This window comes from Lagopus muta, chromosome 2 (genome assembly GCF_023343835.1).
Source record: "Lagopus muta isolate bLagMut1 chromosome 2, bLagMut1 primary, whole genome shotgun sequence".
NCBI classification, from domain to species: Eukaryota; Metazoa; Chordata; class Aves; order Galliformes; family Phasianidae; genus Lagopus; species Lagopus muta.
In genome coordinates this window covers 105,854,068-105,874,216 of record NC_064434.1, presented here as the reverse complement: position 1 = coordinate 105,874,216, position 20,149 = coordinate 105,854,068, and the positions used below count along the sequence as shown (strand labels likewise).

The 20,149-nt window shown below is 38.1% G+C and overlaps 1 protein-coding gene across 4 annotated transcripts in view; it reads left to right on the top strand.

The window, feature by feature from the left end:
- RALGAPA2 (Ral GTPase activating protein catalytic subunit alpha 2) overlaps positions 1-20,149 on the top strand; it is a 118,080-nt gene that overhangs the window by 23,775 nt on the left and 74,156 nt on the right. For 2 of the 4 annotated variants that reach the window (XM_048937184.1, XM_048937182.1), the window contains exons 5-21: positions 834-877; positions 1,622-1,796; positions 2,316-2,431; positions 2,723-2,861; positions 3,845-4,044; positions 5,671-5,901; positions 7,748-7,921; positions 8,693-8,830; positions 9,582-9,730; positions 10,154-10,265; positions 10,961-11,198; positions 11,741-11,905; positions 14,325-14,465; positions 16,419-16,556; positions 17,044-17,141; positions 18,065-18,155; positions 18,297-18,473. In XM_048937184.1, the coding sequence (XP_048793141.1) occupies positions 834-877; positions 1,622-1,796; positions 2,316-2,431; positions 2,723-2,861; positions 3,845-4,044; positions 5,671-5,901; positions 7,748-7,921; positions 8,693-8,830; positions 9,582-9,730; positions 10,154-10,265; positions 10,961-11,198; positions 11,741-11,905; positions 14,325-14,465; positions 16,419-16,556; positions 17,044-17,141; positions 18,065-18,155; positions 18,297-18,473 (2,526 nt within the window). The remainder of the gene's footprint in view (positions 1-833; positions 878-1,621; positions 1,797-2,315; positions 2,432-2,722; positions 2,862-3,844; positions 4,045-5,670; positions 5,902-7,747; positions 7,922-8,692; positions 8,831-9,581; positions 9,731-10,153; positions 10,266-10,960; positions 11,199-11,740; positions 11,906-14,324; positions 14,466-16,418; positions 16,557-17,043; positions 17,142-18,064; positions 18,156-18,296; positions 18,474-20,149) is intronic. The other 2 variants (XM_048937183.1, XM_048937185.1) reach the window with 2 other exon arrangements.

The window sequence follows — 20,149 nt, the reverse complement described above, 5'->3', positions numbered from 1 at the left end:
CCATCAGCTGTAATGTTCTTGTCCCAACAATGTATTTGCTGTTGCAAAAGAAATAATGAGTGGAAGGTGAAGCTCAAAGAAAGGCCTGTTGTCACATTTCCAGTTAGCACTGGGAAAACTAAAAGGAGATGTCTGCTTGACCACTTTACTTCCATTTCATCTCAACGAGTCCAGTAAAAATTGCTTGTAGGCAGTTGCTTTAGAGCTAATGTATTTACGTCCTTGCTCCCTTTGAACAGTCATATTTGGATAAATTTATAGCTGTGCTTGATAAATGAGCTACAAAATTTGGTTGCAGTTATTTAAAGTGCACCTCGTACTTTGCTTTTTGCTTGATGTTCCTGTGTAACTGCTAATATGCAGTTGTTTATATGCTAATAACTTCCATCTAAAATTTTGAAATGGAGAGATCTCAAAGGGTCACTTCTAAGTAAGGCTGTAATTCTCAAAACCAGGTGAAATAACAGCTGCTTTGTACGTTCTGTTATTTTCTGAGGAATTTGACTAAAAACATTTTGAGCTGAAGAATTTCATGTGCGAGATCTAATTTTAAGCCAGGCATTTGGAACAAGCAGTTGACCTGGTGTTTTTAAACATGAATCAAAATATTTTGCAATTTCAGTAGCTGTTGGGTTGTTTGGTTGTTTTTTTTTCTGAAATAGCCATGAGTATCATGTCTGTCATTTTGCTTTTTATCCCCCAGAAATGTTCATCTTTTTTGAAGACCAGTGTAATGACAGCGCAGGAATAGCATCAAAGTAGCCTTTTCTGTAGTGTTTTTTTAAAAAGCATCTTAACATCTGATATGTGCCTGTTTCATCTTCCTCATCCAGGGTCGATTTTGAAGAAACTTTTGCACACTGGAAACTCTCTCAAGGTATCTCTCTTCCTATTTCTTTTTCATTTAATTTGTATGAAGCAAATTATTTCACAGATTTTCAGTGTCAACATTTTTTCAGATCGCTGAGCTTTTCCATTTACCTTTTAATTACAAGTTTTAGGATTGGAACTGTAGGCTGTTTTAAAATTCATCTTTGTCAGTTGTGCTGCTCTAATGACATTTGTAAATCTAGCTGGAGAAGCTAGCAAAGTATTTCCTTAATGCTTCATTTTTTCAGATCTCTCTGGCATGAAGTACATTATATTACATGTATAGGTTTCTTGGTTTTGCTAAACAGTTTTAAATCCATTTTTCATACTCCAAAGAAATGGCTAAAATTACTGAGAAAGAAGAAGGTGAACTTACAGAGCACTCTGCCTTGGGTGGTTTTGTTGCATCTCAGTTTTCTTGGGGATCTTCTGGTCCTGCTTACATTGAGGACAGCAGCTTGCCTTAACATGCATGGAGCTGGCATTCTGTAATTGGTAGGGCAGAAGCAGGTCAGCTCCTTGTCCTCCAATGGAGTTTGGGGCCATCATACACAGTTTTGGTACAGCTCACCCTCGCCCTTCTGTGCTCTGGTTAGCTTAGCAGTAGGATTATTTATGCTATGACCAAAAGATTTACTAGCACAGAATTGGAATCAGTGTACTTGTCAAACACTTTCTTAACCGCTCAACTACATTACTGTACTTTCAAATTTGTTTTCATATTTTCTTCTACAAAATCATCCCCTTGTAGATAAGATGTGAAGGAATCCGACTGTTTCTTCTCTGGCTTCAAGCACTTCAGACTAACTGTACAGAAGAGCAGATATTAATATTTGCATGCCTTGTGCCTGGGTTTCCACCCGTTATGTCCTCACGAGGTCCCTGTACACTAGATAATGTCATTAGTCCTCCTAATTCACCAGATGGTGAGTAAACACAATTTCTGTGCTGGGTGTTTCACCTTCTCCCTTTCCCTGAAGTCACTGTGAACCAAGAGCTGCTTGCAGGGGCAGTGCCGTGTGATTGGTGCTGTTTGTAGCTCAGAGATGGCCTGCAATTGTCAAGCTACTGACAATTTTTGCAGTGTTATGGCCTTCAGGTGTTGTCATTCTGAGTTAAGAACAATTTTGTTGGGTTTTTTTATATCGAGGTGAAGCTATATGAACACCTTACTGCAAAGTTACTGTGTAGATTTACAGCTTATTTGTTAACCTGCAGCATCTGCTTGTGTTAATCCTTCCAGACTGCACTGAAGCAAAGGTTGGTCCTGTCCTCAGATGTCTGTGAAGGTGTTTGGGAAAACACAGGAAGCCCAAGCAGTTTTGGCTTTGTGCAACTTAGTGGCACATTAGTAATTATTAGCAAATTGATCTTTTTATAGAGAATATGATTTATTTCAGTATTTTCAGGTTTTCTATGTTTAAAGCATTTTCTCTTTATTCTAGCTAAGATTTTTCCAGAAGAAATTACCCCACTTTTGCCAGCTGTCTCTGGAGAGAAAATTGCTGAAGACCAAACCTGCTATTTTCTTCAGTTACTATTAAAATATATGGTAATTCAGGTGCGGAGGAGATGTATGTTTGTAACTATTCATATTGGGATTGTGTTCTACTGAGCTTTGTTTCTCTGATATGCTAAAGTCCTTCAAGGTAGTATTTCATATTGTGCTTTTTAAAAAAGTAAATACATTTGGGGCTGTTGTTTTTTCATCTCTCATGTTAAACTGCAGTTGTTCATCTTTCTCATTAAGTAGAGTAACGTTTTGTTACTCGTCAACAGGGAATGACTATCAGTGTAAAACATGATCTTCAAGCTTTTTGTTTCTTCCTTTCTTTTTAATTCTTTGGCAAAGGCTGCAAGCTTGGAGTGGAAGAATAAGGAGAACCAAGACACTGGTTTTAAGTTTCTCTTTACCTTGTTCAGAAAATACTACCTTCCACACTTGTTTCCATCTTTTACAAAACTAACTAACCTCTACAAACCTGTTCTAGGTAAGTAGCAAGTTTTGTCTTTTAAGTTTAAAAACAAAACAAAGCACCTTTCTTCCTTAAACAGAAAAAATAAGCATCAAAAGTCAAGTAAAAGAAAACAGAGTTGTAGCTGTGAAATAAACTCAGTTTGTGTTGCTGGAAGCATCTATAGGAAGCACTTCTCTGGAATTAAAAGCATGTTGTTTCAGTAATGCTCACATTTTCCTTAGACTTTCTTCTAACATTCTACTGAATTATATATTAGAGTCAATAGGAGCAGGGTTGTTAAGGCTCACCTGATACACTACAGCCTCTTCTTTGTCATTCCTCTCTTCCTCTGACTTCTAACTCCTGTCTTTGCAATTTGCCCTTAGTGTCTGAATTCACCTCAGGGCCACTTCAGTCACGTTCACAACAGGAGCACAATCCTTCCCTGTATTTCAGCTGCATACAAGTGATTTTTTCCCCCAAAATCTAAGCATCTGTGTTAATTGTGACCCAACCTATCTCTGTTTGGCATTCTTCCACTTTCTTCCAGTGCGTGTTCTCTCTTTTATTTCAGCTTGTGCAGAGCTCTTTGCACCTGAGCTGACATCTCTTTCCCATGTGCTAAGTATCCTTAATCTTTTCACTGAGTGTTCCTGACTCATCTTCTCTTTCTCGTTCTACCTTACTAATAAGACCCAGGGAAATTTATGTTGCAGACTCATGTTTGGTTTGGATCTTGTCTTACTCTTTGCAGCTCTTCTCTTTTGCTTTCCTTTCTTTTGCCTAATACAAATCATAGCCTTCGTTGAAAGATTTGTACTTTTGTGTTCTTGCTTTTCTTTAGAAGTAGTAAAGTTATTAATACAAGCGTTAAATAATAGAAGTGGCCACTCACTGCATCTGTTTTTTCACATGGAAAAAATGTTGTTGGAGACATGTTCAATGCATTTAAACAGTCTGGAAGCAAGTTTTTTAAGATTAGATTTTCTCTGTATTTTCTCTTTTTATCTCACCAGATATTCCTGATACAAGACCAAGACCTGTATACATTACTGCAACACGAAACAATGAGAATGTCTATAGCACAAAAATTCCATACATGGCAGCTCGAGTTGTATTTATTAAGTGGCTTGTTACTTTCTTTCTTGAAAAGAAATACTTAACTGCTGTTCAGCATACAAAAAATGGAGGAGAAATGCTCCCTAAAATTATCCAGGTGTGCTTTAAAGTTTACCTTTTTTCTCTTTGGATGTGCTAGAAGCCTTGCAAGGGATTGCGCGCTGACAGCTGCGGCAAGAAAGAAATGCAATCCCCAAATGATTAACTGATGTACTTGTGAAATGATTATTTTTTCTTTTATGAAGGAGGGAGTCTTCAAGGGAATCTCTTAAGTAATTAACTACATTTTTTCCTCATATATGTTTGCCTTACTGGATTTCATTGCTATTATCTCTGGACTTTTGGAATTCAATCTGTAAGCTGGCAAACTTATTTGAGGCACAGACCATTTCCCTGTAATATCAAAGGCTGTTTTGTTTTCCTCTTGATTATAGCAGCTGTTTACAATGAGATGCTAGAAAAATATTTCACTTTTAAATTCTGGTTGAGGTTTCTGTAGGATTAGGGGCTTACCGGGAATTTTGTGGAAATAAATTGTTTTGAGAGACTCTCCGGCTTCCCGTTAAAAATCTAGGATCAATGTCAACTTTAGATTTTTCTCTTGAATTGTGGGTCAGTGTCAAATCTGGCTTGAGTGGAAAAACATTCACTGGCTATGAAAGTCAAACTGTGTATTTTCATGTTAATTAATTTTGAAGTTCTTCATTGAAGAGTTTTGATACCTTAGAAAGGCCAAGTGTAGCTTACCTACTGATGGTGCTTTTTAGTAACCTTTTCATTCTCATTGGAATTTTCACCTTCTGCCCAAATATGTGCTGTGCCATCGCAACAGGCATTGCTTGGAGAATGAAATCTTTTCACTGAATTTTATAGACTACTGACACCAATTAAATATTTAGACTATATAAAGATATTATTGCCTTCAGAATGGAACCTTGTAAAAATTATCACTTAGCTGAAGCCAAGTGTCAGCTTTTGGCACACGTTGACTTCCTAGTTAGAAACTTCAGTGCCTGTAACCTGTGCCTTGTTGGTATGGCAAAATTTTACAAGTAAGTTTATTATGAGAAGCAGTAGAAATATTACTGCTGCTCTCTTTGTTGAAGAGACAGCAGCCTTGTTGAAGTAAATGTAAAGCCAAATTGCATTCGGGTAGTGCTTTCAGTTAGTGTGAGTAGCATTCTTTGTCCAGCAATTCAGATGCAGTTTTATTCACTTTCTTCCAAAGGCTTTGTCCTCTGTCTTCCCTTGACTGAATTATTTTAGTCAGACATGGTTCAGGATGAAATGTTGCAAAATAAATGCAATGCCACGCCAGAACAATATCTGACAAAGAGCTGTGGGGAATAGTAATGCCTAAGAATATGCACCGTGTATAGTGATGGGATCCTTCCTTTCTCAAAAATCCAATGGGCTTGGAGCTGCTTCTCCCTTGTGCCTGCCAGCTCTCCAGTCCCACCACTACACCCCTTCCTCTTTCTTTCTTGGGGAGCAGACAAGTCAGTCGGCTGCAGGGCACCCATAGGAAGTATGCATCATATAGCATATAAGACGAAATTCCTTGCTGTTTCAAAAGATAGATTGAAAATTGCTCGTTCTGACTGCTGGGATGCCTGTGTGCTTTGTGAAAATGAATGCTGCTGTCTTGAGCTCTGAGTAAGCATCACAGATTTTTGCTATGCGGCACTTCAGTAATGTAATTAGCTGTATCTTTTCTGTGTAGACTGTTGGTGTTGTAAACCAAGATAAAAACCCTGAACTGGAAACCAGCGTGTCTTATGCAAGCGAGCAGGAGAGAAGCCATTCCAATAGCAGCACGCTGTCTGACCGGCGGCTCAGTAATTCAAGCCTCTGCAGCATCGAGGAGCAGCATCGGACCGTCTATGAGATGGTGCAGCGGATCCTCCTGTCCACCCGAGGATATGTTAACTTTGTTAATGAGGTGTTTCGGCAGGTAAACGTGCACGTGTGTGTTAAAGTCATTGCTTATTGCTTCTACTAGTGTTTGTCTTTGTTTTGATATCTTTTCAAGTGTTTGGGGTAAAAGTACATGTGGGATTACTGTGAATTCCCAATCCTCTTCTGTGTTGTCACGGTAGAAATTGATTGAAACAACAGTTCCAGGTCACATAAATTTATAGGAGACACCCTCTAGCAGCAGAGTAAGCATGAGTGCTTTACTGAGAAGTGTCCTGTGTGGCATAGTTAAGGAGCTCCTTGTACCAGTGCTTTTGTGAGGCGGATGTCATCGTGACTGGAAGGAGTGATTTTGTGTGTTGAGAACCACTGTGGTGTGCTGCCCTCTGCTGGTGTGTGTTCAGAGTGCGTGTAAAGTTCAACGGGCTTCTGGGGAGCAGAAGGTGACAGAATGCAGCACTTTTATTAAATATGATCAGTGTTCAGTAATTGAAGCAGATTGTGGCACTTGGATCCTGCCTGTTTTTATCTCTGCCTTACAGGAATCTCACTAGTCACTCTGAATTCCTCTGCGTTTTTATTTTTCTTTTCTTTCTACCCTACTTTTCAACCTTCCTGAAAGCATTTTGTGTAGTAGCCATTCATCCCACTGCTTCACTAATAGTCTAGCAGTTGTCATCAGACTTTTTCAGTTTCCTCTAACTCGGAGAACAACGTGCTTGCTGTGTGGCATATTTAATCTAGCTTTTGTTAACCCTTCAATTTCTGCAGACTAGGAGTTGAAGACTCTGTTTAGCTGTTGGATATTGTGCTTCTTGTTGTCTGGACAAAGGGAAACATGCTATATGGTGCATAGATTTCCCCCAGTCTGAACAAGATATCCCTGTAATGTTTTTGCAGCTAAACTGACTATAGGAAGAAATGCTATGAATGTATTTCTACAGCTTCTGTTGCTGTTAACTAGTGAAGAGTGGGTAGTCTTTCTATAGACAGAACAAATTTTGTTAATTTGAAGAATGTATTTTAGTCTTTCTCACTGAATTTGTAATATAATACATTCGATATCAAAGCAGGAATTTATTCTTCCTTGGGAAAACAAGGTGGATATTTTGGCACCAAATGAAATTTCTCTGCCTTGGTTTCTGTGCCATTTCACTGTTGTCCAAAGATTTTTCAACAGTTGATACTGGTTTGTAGTGGGATTTCATTTTTGGAAGTCTATAAAATGTTCTGTGGTCAAACTAACCTTATACCACTGCAAGGGGTAGTACTTGGCCGTGCAGAATATAGTAGACATCACCTTTTAGTGAGTGTGCAGTTTCCCAGGATTTATAATACTGCAAGAGTCTAACACACATCACTGTATTTTTTTAGATGCCCAAGATCTGCAGAAATGTGGGGAAACAGGCAGTTTTGCCTTTGAAAGCTCTCACAGTGGACATCTTTCCAGAATGTTAGGAGTACTGCCAAGGGGTGGCATGTTGGAAGTAAATCCATTATGTTGATTTTTGAACATGTTGTCAGAAGGGATTGAATGCCAGTCACTGCTATTCTCATTACAGTTTAATGTCTTACCTTTAGTCACGCTTGCTAAAATGGCATTTCATATCCTATACTAGTGATGTAATTTGAAATCAACTTCTACGAGTGTAGGGTAGAACCCAGATATTTCTAATTACAGAATTGAGAGATCCCACACAGGTGAAGATACATGGATACACTGTTGTTTAGCTGTAACTCTTTGTACAATGTAAAACATATGTTTCCTTACCTTATTTTTGATCTGTACTCTTTATGGGTGGTTATGATGCATGTGTATGTTTGTATATGCGTGGATTTCTGTGCCCCATATATCCAGTAAAATCAGTTAACTTTACATTTAGGCATTTTTGTTGCCTTCCTCTGATATATCTGCAACACGGAAAGTGGTTAAGGTGTATCGGAAGTGGATACTGCAGGAGAAACCTGTGTTCATGGAGGAGCCAGACAAAAAGGAAAACAGTGAGGATGCTGTTACCAGCTTAGAGGATTCATCAGCACAAACGGATGGTAAACATGTATGCTATCAGTATTACTTACATTATTCTGTCTCCCTGCAGTATGTTATTTATCTCTTAAACCTGCTTTGAAAATGAGTAAAAGTTTAAATTATATGGGAAATCAGGATTAAAAAGTGCTATATCTAAGGGCCAGAAATATAAATGATTACTGAGTGTTTGGTAGGCCTTACTGAGTGCAAAGAAAGATTGCAGCTCTTTGAAAAATGCAGCTTTCTTCATTATTCCTTGTCTATAGAGATATGGTAGCAAGAACTTAATGAAAGTGGTGGTAATTGCTTAATTAAGAACTTGAAAATGTCTACTAATTTGCATATACTCTGTCCAAATTTGGATCTGTAACTCTAGGAACTTAAATTGCGAGTAAAAATTCTGTGACATCACATTTTTTTTTCATGTTCACTGTAGTGAATATTGACTGAGACGTTCACATTCAAAGCTACTTAAATAGAAATTTTGTTGCACCGAGACAGATGGTTGAGGTGTAAAATCAGAATCTGTAGTTATTCCAGGCATGAATTCAAATGTACTACAGTCAGTGACTACAAAATGTGAGATAAAACATTTCAAAATACTGTAGTTCTTTTGAGTTTTATGAACCTTTAAATTCCACGTACCACGTTTGCTCTGAGATGTCAGTGGTAGACATGACTTCCTTGCTAAATGGACACAGTAGTTCCCTCTTCTTGCTTTTGCCATTTGCATTGATTTTGAGTAAATATGGACGTTTTCCTTTCTCCCTGGTCACTAACTGAGTGGTGTTTTTGAAAGCTTTCCTCTGACCATTCAGGACATAAGCGCTCATCCAGCTGGGGAAGAACGTACTCCTTTACCAGTGCTGTTAACAGAGGATGTGTATTGGAAGATGAGGACAAAAATGTTAAAGCTGGTGCTCAAGCTGCATTACAGGTGTGCTGTACTGAAAGGTTACAAGGCTGTAAGAGTCATGTAATTTATACTACACATTATAGTACCATCATATAGCCGTGTTAAATTCTATGTTGATTTCCAGATTAGAACATTTTGGGAGGGTTCTAGGCTAGCATTACTGAAAACAATTCTCTTCTGGCTTATATAAATTATAATTTCCTATTTTGGTTTAAGAACTTAGATAAAGGCCTTTCTGAAATTAAAACTCTGAAATTAAGGAAAGAAACTACAAGGAGCTGATGGTTTTCATCAGCTATGATTTGAACTTCATGTATAACTATAAAAATGTATGTTAAGCCATGTGCTCATGTCTGAGACCTGGATAACTGGTAGAAGGTATGAGGTACATATTTTTTTCCCTCAGTTGGTACTGTGAATGAGAACTGTACATATGCTTTTATTGTTCCTCATTAATTGGAAGTGGTGGTGTTTACTTAAGCATATCGTGTTGGGAAGTGAGTAGCTGGAGGAGTGACACTCCTACCTGACCAAACAGAAGAGGTACCTGCAAGACAATGAACTTTGTGATATATGCCCTTGTTATCATGGAATGCCATCTGACTCTGATTTAGAATGATTTAGAACAATGAAGTGGTAGATGAAATGTGAAGCTTGCTGTAAGGAAAATAAGTGATTTAACTAAGAGAGGACAAGTATTCTATTATTCTAATTCTTGACTTTTTTTTGTCTGGCACTGTGTAAACTGACTGTGGATACCTGTGTCTTGAAGGTGTTCTTGACAAACTCTGCAAATGTGTTTTTACTGGAACCATGCATTGAAGTCCCCGTGCTTCTGAAGGAGCAAGTTGATGCTTGCAAGGCAGTTCTCAGTATTTTCAGGCGCATGATAATGGAACTATCAATGAATAAAAAGACGTGGTAAGTTTAATATCTTCTGTAGCTAAGAGAAGGATATTAATATTTAGCTGTTATGGGAGAATTGTTAGGAAGGAGAGGGTGAGAAGGAGAACTTACACAGTGATGGTCCTTGTTTCATATGCTGCGCTTACAACTTGCATCTGAGTTGATTTATGAGGTTGTAGGTTCTGCTGTGTCTTCATCAAAGTGCTTTTTGATTTCAAAGTTCTGCTCATTACTTCCATCCCTAAATTTTTCTCACAAATTTTTACAGCCCTCTGTCAACTGGTGTTACTTTGCAAAAGTTCTGTTGAAATCTTTGTGTGATCACATTCTCAATGTGTAAAGATTACTGAGAATTGACAGGCTTTTTGTTGCGTGAAAATTAACAAGAATGATTAATAGAAACTGTGAACAAAAAATACAATTTTATTTTGGAACCAGGGAGCAGATGTTACAGATACTCCTCAGAATAACAGAAGCAGTGATGCAGAAGCCAAAAGAGAACCAAATAAAGGATACATTTGCTCAGAGCATGTCAGGATTACTCTTCCGAGTGAGTATTTTCTGTGTGCTTGGCACCAGTTTTTCCATGCTCATAGTTCTGCTTAAGTACTATTGCACAGTACTATGCAACGTATTTGTAAAGCATGAAGAAGTTCTCCTTTGCAGTAATACAACTGATTGTTTTATTAAGAAGGATTCCAGGTGTCAGAAGCAGTTGATTTGATCTGTTCTTCAGGGCTGCGTTGCAAACTGTGCTAGCACAGGCAGATAGTCTAACTGTGGGATATCTTCAGTGAGTAGCTCTACACTGTGAGCTGAATGCAACTTCTTGTAGAAGTAAGTTCATCTGGCAAGTCAAAACTAAGTCACACTGAAAATCTGTCTGCATCCATTTGTATATGATATGTTCAGATCTGAATGCTGTAGGTATAATTCCAGCTCTGTAATCATTTGAAGGATGTTGCGATGGTTGGTTCTGTATTCTATTCTTTTATTATTGCTGTATGAACAACAAATTAGCTTACCAGGCAAAACAGAGGCCATCTGAAGTATCTGTTTCATAATTTTTAAATTTCCTTGGTCAGTAACTTGTACTGAATATCTACCCACCAATTTCTGGGAATGTTTTTTGATGAATAGTACCTGTGTATCTCCGTGTCACTGATACCAGCACTAATATGCAAGATGGCGTTGTGTTAAATTCAGCCAAGATGTGTGACCTGTCACTTGTTTATTTCCTCCTAGACCCTCATTGTGGCTTGGATCAGAGCAAACCTGAGCGTCTACATTTCTCGGGAGCTGTGGGATGAGCTGCTTAGTGTTCTGTCTTCCCTGACTGACTGGGAGGAGCTCATAAATGAGTGGGCCAACATCATGGACTCTCTGACAGCAGTGCTAGCAAGAACTGTGTATGGGGTGGAAATGACTAACTTACCCTTGGATAAGCTCAGTGAACAGAAAGAGAAAAAGCAGAGAGGAAAGGGTTAGTCCCCATGCTTCAGTGCTTTTTGTGTCAAACAAGTTAAATATTCAAGTTTAAACTTTAAAAGATCTAACATTAAATACCTCTTAATCTTGTGTAAGAACCTGATTAATCAAATATGAAGGGCTTTGGATTTTTATGTTCACTGTGCTAGGAAGGGTAATTGGGGTCAATAGATGGTAGCTGGTTGGCAGATTTTAGTATGTGCTCAAAATGATTTTTTTCTGTGCAGCAGGAATGAATCGTGATTTCTTGTGCTGTATTCTGGCATAGTCATCAGTGTCAAAATTCTTTTCCATGTAATTTTATTAAACTTCATGAATTACAGTATTTCAGCTGCATTCATATGCTGCTTTGCAATTGATGCACATAGTTGAATTTTTACTGTGATTATAAAGCAATTACTACATCAGCGACTCTGATTTGAAGATGAATATTTTTTTTCCGTGTTGGAGTGCCTCTAAGTTCATTCAAACCCTAGAAGAATAAATGACAAAGCTGAATACAATACTAAATGCTAGAATAATCTTGTTTTTTCTTAGGTGGTGTTTTAGAGCCTCAAAAGACAGCTGTGGTGGGAAGATCTTTTTCATTAAGCTGGAAGAGTCACCCTGAAGTTGTGGAGCCCATGAGATTTAGAAGTGCCACCACCTCTGGAGCTCCTGGAGTTGAGAAAGCAAGAAATATTGTTCGTCAGAGAGCAACAGGTTAGATCTCTACTAGATACCTGATTCCCAAACATCCAGTAACACTCAAGTTTTGTATCTGCCTTTGAGTTCTGACTACTTCCAAAAATAGGGCAACTAAATTCAACATAGATGTTGCATACCTGAGTGTGGATGTCTGCAGGGCTATAAATACGAATAAAAGATCAAAGTATTGTGGAAAATACTTTATGCATGCTCTTGGATGCATTATGCTATATCAGTCATACATAGTTTCTAAACTTTCTTGCTGCTTGTCTTTTATTGTAATCACAAGATGAAGCCTGTATTTAATAAGCAACCTTGCTTATATTATTTATTTACTTCCTTCTTAATGATGTAACAATATATGTGTAGCATCTCATTTTCCTTTTTTTTCCTCTCGTGTTTAATTCTGGACAGAAAAAGTATAGTGGTAAACAGAAGGGAGAATGGGGTGTAGGAATAATGGGGGAATGTCTGGAACTCCAAGTGTTGAAAGAGTTACCTAATTTTTCAAGTATATCAGAGGCCTGAATTTGGTCTCTATTTTATGGTATTGAGACTCTGTATTCTAACTCAGTGGGCTATGGATTAAAACTCTCCACAGAAAGTCTTCTCTGTTTTTTTAATAGAAAATGTTTTTCTAAGCAGAGTCTTTCCTCTTTCATAATAGATTAGTTGTGTTTCTTACCAGCAAAATACAAAGGTGAGCCAGTATGTCTTTTCTGGTTACAGGGAAGTTTATTTGGTGGGCAGCAGGTTGGTTGTCAGACTAGGGGATGAACTTCATGTGTGATAATACTCTGGTTTCATTTTGTGTCTTACCATCACATAAAACTGGAATTATTCTGGCTTCCGTAGGATTTCTGGTCATCAGTGACTCCCAGATCAGCAGATATAAAAACCTCTTATATTTGCACATGCAGATATAGCAAATAATGATTCTAAATAGTCTGATGTCTGTCTGTTTCCTAAGAGTAAGACTTTCTAGGAGAACAAAACTCAGCTACTAAAATTCCAGACATTATCTTTCAGAAACAAAAGTAGCAGTCCTTAAAGGAATCAGAGAAATAGTCAGGGAAGGACTTAATGTAGCAGAATGGAGCTTTGGGGAAAGCATCTCCTGCCCTGGGGCTGCTTTTTTTTTTTTCCCCTCCCTCACTGAAAAACAACAGGAAAAAACCCCACACACCGATATCAACATAAACACAAGATCGCCTCTTGCTTCCAAGTAAGACTTTATTTTCATCTTCTGCTTGCACTGGGAGTTAAACAGTTAACAGCAGGGTATTAATGCAGCAGCCCACCATCCTGCTTGAGGATTTTTTCCTTTTTCCTTTTTTCTTCTCTAAGTATCAGCATTGGCATTGTAAGCAAAAAGGGAAACAGCACAGCAAATGCCAGATGCATTTCTAGTACAGTTGGTGAGAAATTGATGCATTTCTCTAAAGGGGACTTCAAGCTCGTGACAACTGCATGATAATCATTAATATATTTTCATAACTTGTCTTAATGATGATAGAAATCCTCTAAAGCATTAGCTACCTTGGAAGGTGTTTTTCTTGTGGCCTGAGAGAATATTTAACGTACAGGTTACAAAAGGGGCACTGCTCATCTCTCTTACAGATGATGAGAGAAGCTGCCAGCAAAGTAATACTGGACACAACGTTTAACACTTCACTATCTTTGAGATTATTTTCTCCTTTTGCAAAAGTGCAGAGTTCCAGCAGTGTTTTGAGTGCTTCTAGCTTCACTATTGACTGAAGAATCCAAACCCCATCTCATAACTTGCATGTTTCATTGTCCTGTTCGTAAGTGGAGAAAGCAAGTATGCCAAAAGCAGTGTCTACAGAATAATTCAGGATGTAAGCTGCTTCAGGTCATGAAGCTCCTGCTCAAAGCAGGGTCAGCAGTATTGTCAGACAAGTGCACTCAGCGCTTCATTAAGGCTGGAGCAAGGATCCCTAGTTTAAAAAAACAACAACCTAACAGTGGTAGCTGTAGATTGATTTTTAAGAGGCACACTGTCCCACTTCTCACATCAGAATGCTTTGTTTTCAGGCAAGATGAGTGAATGGAAGACGTAGCTAGCTTTTGGGGCGGGAGGGAGCATTGCTAGCAGAAAGTTAGCTGAGTAAGTTTTCCATTCTTTGTTTTGAGCTGCTTGTACTGCTAATGGTACTGCAATGAGAAGGAAAAAGGGTGAGTCAAATAAGCTCATGTATACTAATCACAGGCTGACAAAATGAAAGATTCCACGTTGTATTTTCAGTGGCTGAGATGCATTGTATGTTATTAACTCAGGGGTAGCAGGAGATATTGCAGAGCTTGACATTGTAAGATTCTTTCAAAAGCTTTGTTTTTCGTTGTATCATGACATCCCAAATCCAAATATTTTGCTGTTTTCTGACATAATTGTTGCTTTATTTTTTCCTGGAAGCTAAGCGAAGCCAGTCTATCAGCAACTGTGTTCATCTTTATGAGGCTTTGCCAGCTACTAAAAGTGTACCTCTTCTGCTTCACACTGTGAGCTCTCTCTTACCTGGTATCTCTTACACTTCTTGCTCTCACAGACTGTCAGGTACTGTACTTTAAAGTCATCTTTTATATAAATGTTCTTTATATTTTTAAGCTTTTCTGTCTGTTCTCTTTCTGTCCAGTTAATTATTCTTAAGGAGCATGGAATGAGATGTTTTGCACTTCTCTTTCCTGGATCTGTTCCAAACACAGTGTTAAGTAATGGTGGTTGCTAGCAGGAGTTGAGCAGATTCAGTGGAAATGTACCTTGTGCTTTTTCAAAGCAGGAAGGGGTTAAAAAAAATGTGGTCACTTTTAATGGCTTTTGTTGTTCTGTCACTGGAACTGTAGTCATTATCAATGTAAGTAACCTCTTCAGAGGAAAAGAGGACAGGAAGGTCCTCTCAAGGAGCTGCAATAGAAGCTAGTTGTGTGCACGAATGTATGAGATATCACAAGCAAGGTGTGCCAAAAAAGAAGTGCAGCAGGTTGAGCTGCTGGTACTTGATTTTAGAAGAAAAACCTCATTCCCTCCGTGTCACACTCAGTTACAAATCAGTGCTTACAAATGTGGATCTTTTTTTCTTAAAGATTTTTTTTTCTGTAATTATTGATTCTAGAAGCAAATATGAAAAGTTTGTCTGTGCCTCTTAGCTTTCATGTGGTATTCGATTTCTCTCAAAAGTACTGCAAGCAATGCTGGTTTTGTTCATTTAAATATTAGCATGAATTACAACTTTATTGGGTTTATATTTGCTAATAATAAGAGTAAAAATTCCTAGAATTACTGAATCAATGATTTTCTCCATGTTTTCATTTCCAAGTACTTGATTTACTGAAAGTTCCCAAGCAACAAATACCTGATGTACAAAGAGTTAGGAATGCAGAAACCAACACTAGAGAAGTTTGCACGTGGTGCAAATTATGACTCTGGGGATTCCTGTTCCATGAAATATCTTGAGTATTTTTCATCCCATGTTGTTGTTTTTGGTCATAATGTTGAAATTGTTCAAGCTGGTTGATATGGGCATTGACCTGAAAGAAGGGCTTTCGTGTATTTGTTGCTTTCAGTAAAGCTTTGATGCTGGCAGTGGTACTTTGGGGTCAATGAACACCAGAACATTTGGGTTTCACAAGCATGGGTTTGTGAGGCAGTTTACTGAAATAGAAATGATGTATATTGTAATATGAGTAGTATCTAAGCTCAGTTAGTGTAGATTGAACAAAGGAAGCATGCTGTCCTCCTGCTGCTGCTGCAGTCAGTGCAGGTAGGTGCAATCTTGTACCCTGAGGGGCTTTGCTTCTTGCTCCTTTCTGCATAAGCATAGCCTCAAAGTCAGTGCATACAGACCAGCAAGGAGGTAGGAAGCAGAGCAAAGGAAAGGAGAGGAGCAGAATGTAGAAAGCTGGTGGGCAGGTCATTTTAGTTCCTTTATTGTGAAATAATATGCAGAAAGAAATGTGAGAATTCGATAATTCAGCCCACGATCCTTATTTAAAGAACAGAAATCCAGTGCTTCTCCAAGTCACCACGTTGGTACTGAACCATTTCTTCTAATAGCATTGGATGTGTGGATTGACTACTGTGAGCAGTCTGGTGGTGGTTCTCCTGGGTCAGTTTGATGGGGGACTTGTGGGCCAACTTCCTGACTGCTTTCCAACAGAAAGGATAACAGTTAGAGTGGGTGGCTTTAACCAGTGCTGTGACTGAAAGCGTCGATACCAAAGGAGAGCTCTCCTGATCCCAAGTAAGAGTGCCACATTGAAACCCAAAGTAATTTCTCCATCTTTTTCTAGGTCTTTCATGATTTAAACCATTAATACATCTCTCTCTAAACTTTGCTTTTCTAAGGATACTTTTGACTTCTCTGACAAGGGGTTAAATTCTAGTTTTTGTAATTTGAAGTTTGAAGTACTTGAGTGGGTCACTTTTTCACGTAGGTTTCATAGATAAGGAGTTGGCATATGTGTTTAATTCAGAGGTCATACAAATGCAACTTTTTAATTAAATCAACAGAGGTTGAAGAATCTCAGCAGTCGGAAGCTTTGGCAGGAGCAGAAGCTACAGGCCTCTTTGTAGACCAAGAGCAGCAGCTCACTCGAAGTAGCAGCACTTCAGATATTGCAGATCAATTTCCATCTGATTTTTTTCAAGGTAATTTTGATGAAACGTAGTAACACTACACACATGAAGAAATGCCAGGACTTCCTGAGCCTCACTGATGCCACTGTTACCTTCTATGGTTTTCAGCCACAGTTGTAAAATGTTTTTTATCCCATTTTCCTACTAAATCTGAACCAAAAATGGAGAACACAACTTTTAATAAACCAGAGCTTTATTAAATGTGTGCATTTGCAGTGTCACTGTTTAAATTTATCAAGCATGTGCTTATATTTCATGTTTTCAGAGGAACAGTTCTACTTCTGTTTTGCTTGTGCACCTATGTTATGCTTATGAAAGGTTTGTCATGGCATCATGTGTTCTGTCTTAATAACTAATCTGTGAAAATTTTACAGTTTGTTACCTTGCTCTGCTGTAAATATAAGAAATGTAGATGTAAATGTAGCTGATATTTTCTTGTAATTTGCTAAGTCATTTTTCCCCCCACATTTTAATTCTGTTTCCCTTCTAAAATTTGTAGGCAAAAAGGCTGGGAGTTCTCATAATTTGACCACTTTAGACTCCAAATCAATCCAGGAAAATAAGGAGTGTGTGAAGAAGGAACACGAAGCTGAGCACGTAAGGCAAAATAGATAGTGATTACTGATGAGATCTTGTTTTATGTAAAATAAATGCTCCGTTAATAAACAAAATATTCCATTGTGAATTGGATGGCTTTTCCTATTTAAAAACTATCAACTGAAAGAATGAATATTTGTTAGGCACTTTCTAGCGTGGAATCATCCCTTATGCTGTTTACTATGATCAACCTGTAACTTCTGATACTGTAGTTGCCATTGCACTTTGACATGATTTGCTGTGTGCTATTCTCATAAAAGACTTCTGTGCTTTTCTATATTAATAATAAACAAGCCCATTCACTTTTTTTTCTTTTTAAATAATTAATGTTTTTTTTTAGAGCTACATTACTGGAGTAAATGTTTGATGGTTTGAAGTGCTGGGGAAAATATTTTCCTTCAGCAAAATTTGTAGCACCAGCTATTTATTGTAGATTGTTTGCCTAAGTTAACATTTGGACAGGCAAGCTTTGTAAATTTTTAATGCAGTTTTGGAAAAAAACAATAGAAATAATATATGAGTTCATCTTTATGGAAGTATAATGCACTGCTGCATGGAGGACTGCAAGAGGAATCTCATCTCTGGTTGTTGGTTCTGCCACGTGTCTGCTCTTGCAGTACTGTTATGCTTTGTTCTACAGACAAGGCTCTTTCTGGGAAGTGCTCTCATTAATCACTTCAAGAATAACAAGGTGTGGTGAAGGTGGGGGGGACAGAGATGCAGGCTTTGTAGTTGTGGGGAATTCAAAATTAACCTGGCTCCCTGTTCTAGTTCATACGTTCATTTAAATATCTTGACTGAGTTGCAGTTAATTTACAGTAACTTTCCCTGTGTGCATTTGTGTGTTTCAAAACTGCAAGAATACCATGTTCTCAAAGATATAGTTAATGAACTGAGATTGATGCTTTTTTTTTCCTCTGTAGGTAGCAGTACGAAGGAGCAGTAGTACAGCTGAATTGGATTTGAAAGCTGACTTACAGCAAACACATGGAAACCATAGGGAGAGAGAAAAAAGTGAGTTCCAAGAAACATGGTAATTTTTTTTGAAGTGTAGCAGCTGAAACCAGTGTGATCTTGTCTTGTTGGGTCATGTTATGCTAATGCCATCTTTAAAAATAGGCTCCATGATCTTTATTCATCCTCTGCTTGCTTTAGGTGAAAGTGTGAGCAGTGACACATCCATTGGGTATAATAATGAGGTAGAGATTGCTCTCATCCCCTGGCAAGCCTCTGAAGAAGATCAGGAAGTTAATGCATCGACAGATGTCTGTGTGGATCCTGATGCACCTCGCTGGCTTCAGCTTAGCCCTTCAGATAATGCAAATTTAACAGGTATTATAGTCCACAAATTATATTTTAGATTTTTATTTCAAAAAGGAGTTCAGTTTGCGTGTTTAAAAAAAAAAACAACACATTTTTAGGTATGTTGCCAAGTTTTGTTCAGAATGTTCTGTCAAAAACGAGATTTAAATGGACCGAGCTTAAAGAATTAAGATAATGAGAATGAACCTGACATAAATGCGAATAAACTGTAATCCAGGAAGTGATCACATACTTAAAAATGAGTTTCTTGCTGTGTCAAAGTAATCAGCTATGTGATAGTTGATCACTTGTGCTCTCTTAGCTTGCACTAGCATTCAAGTGAAAGGATTGAATTTAACTTCTGTTAAATTCTGTTTTCTAGATTTTTTTTTTATAGCAGGATATTTTGAGAATGCACAGTAGGTTCCTTGTTTATTTCGACAGATAGAAACTGTCTAACTGATTAATTCACAATATCTTAAACTGTTACCCTCCTTATTTGTACTTCAGCATTGCCTGTATGCCAGTAGGAGGTCATAAAGTGTTGTTCTCAGAAGAATTTATTTGCAAGTAAAAGTCCTTTCCTTTTTCATTTTAATTCTACTGAAACATTTTGATTCTCTTCAAGATATCTTCCCATTGATATGTAATAAGCAAGTTAGGGGTGTTATATCAATAACTTGATACTGTAACATATGAAACTATTTGCAGCTTCTTTACTGATGGGCTTTATAGTTTCATTTCTGTGATCACTCTTTCTTGGAATTACTGCTGATTTAAAGAACCAGCACACCCAGTTCCATCCTTCAGATGGCTGTTGTACACAAGGCAGTGTGCAGAGCAGTACCCAGCAAGGATTATTATTTGTGATAAACTCAGCACTTTCTTTGCCTGTGATATAAGAAATTGCTCCTTTGTGTGTACAAACAGAATGAGTTATATAAAATAACTTCAGAGATTAGAAAGAGAAGTGGAGTAACAAATGTGTGCAGGTCACTCCAGAATTAATGCCTCCTGTGCATTTCCATGGAAAAGACAACCAGCATCCACCTCTGATGTCCTGGGTCAGCATAATAAAATTAGAGGCATTACTTTCAAAGCAGGCCTCATATGGTTGCCCAATGGAGTTGGCATGCTCCTAATGCATTTACTGGTTCTTGCCAAAGTTGTTTGTCCACATGTCCACTCAATGCTGTGTGATCCGCATACAGGCCAGTGTGCAGCTCACAGCTTTCCTCTGTTTGTCATGTTACAAAACCTCAGTAATCACTGTGGTGAATACAGCCCTACCCATCTGCACAGTAAGACAACATCTTTGCCCTGTTCCCAGTGGCATATCTGTCAGAGCTGCTTCTGTTTGCTGCGTGGTTGTTACATGGAGAACTGCAGAGGGTGTCTGGGAGCCCATGGCTGGTGGAGGCACTTGTGAACAACGTCAGCTGTAGTAGTGAAAATGTGACAAGCCAAGCCTCTAGGGCTTTGATGTGTCATATAGTTATTTGCATTAATTTGGGTGTTTCAGCTTAATTTTCTTCTAGCACAAAACAAAGATGTGTTTGATCTTAGGATTTGGAGGCTTTCTAAAATAAAGCTTTGTTTTTCTTTAGAACCCTGAATGGTGCAAGGCTAAAAATACTGTGTTGTCATCACCCAAACGGCGTAGATACATGAATTTCCCCATTGAGAATCTTTCTGATATGCTTAAA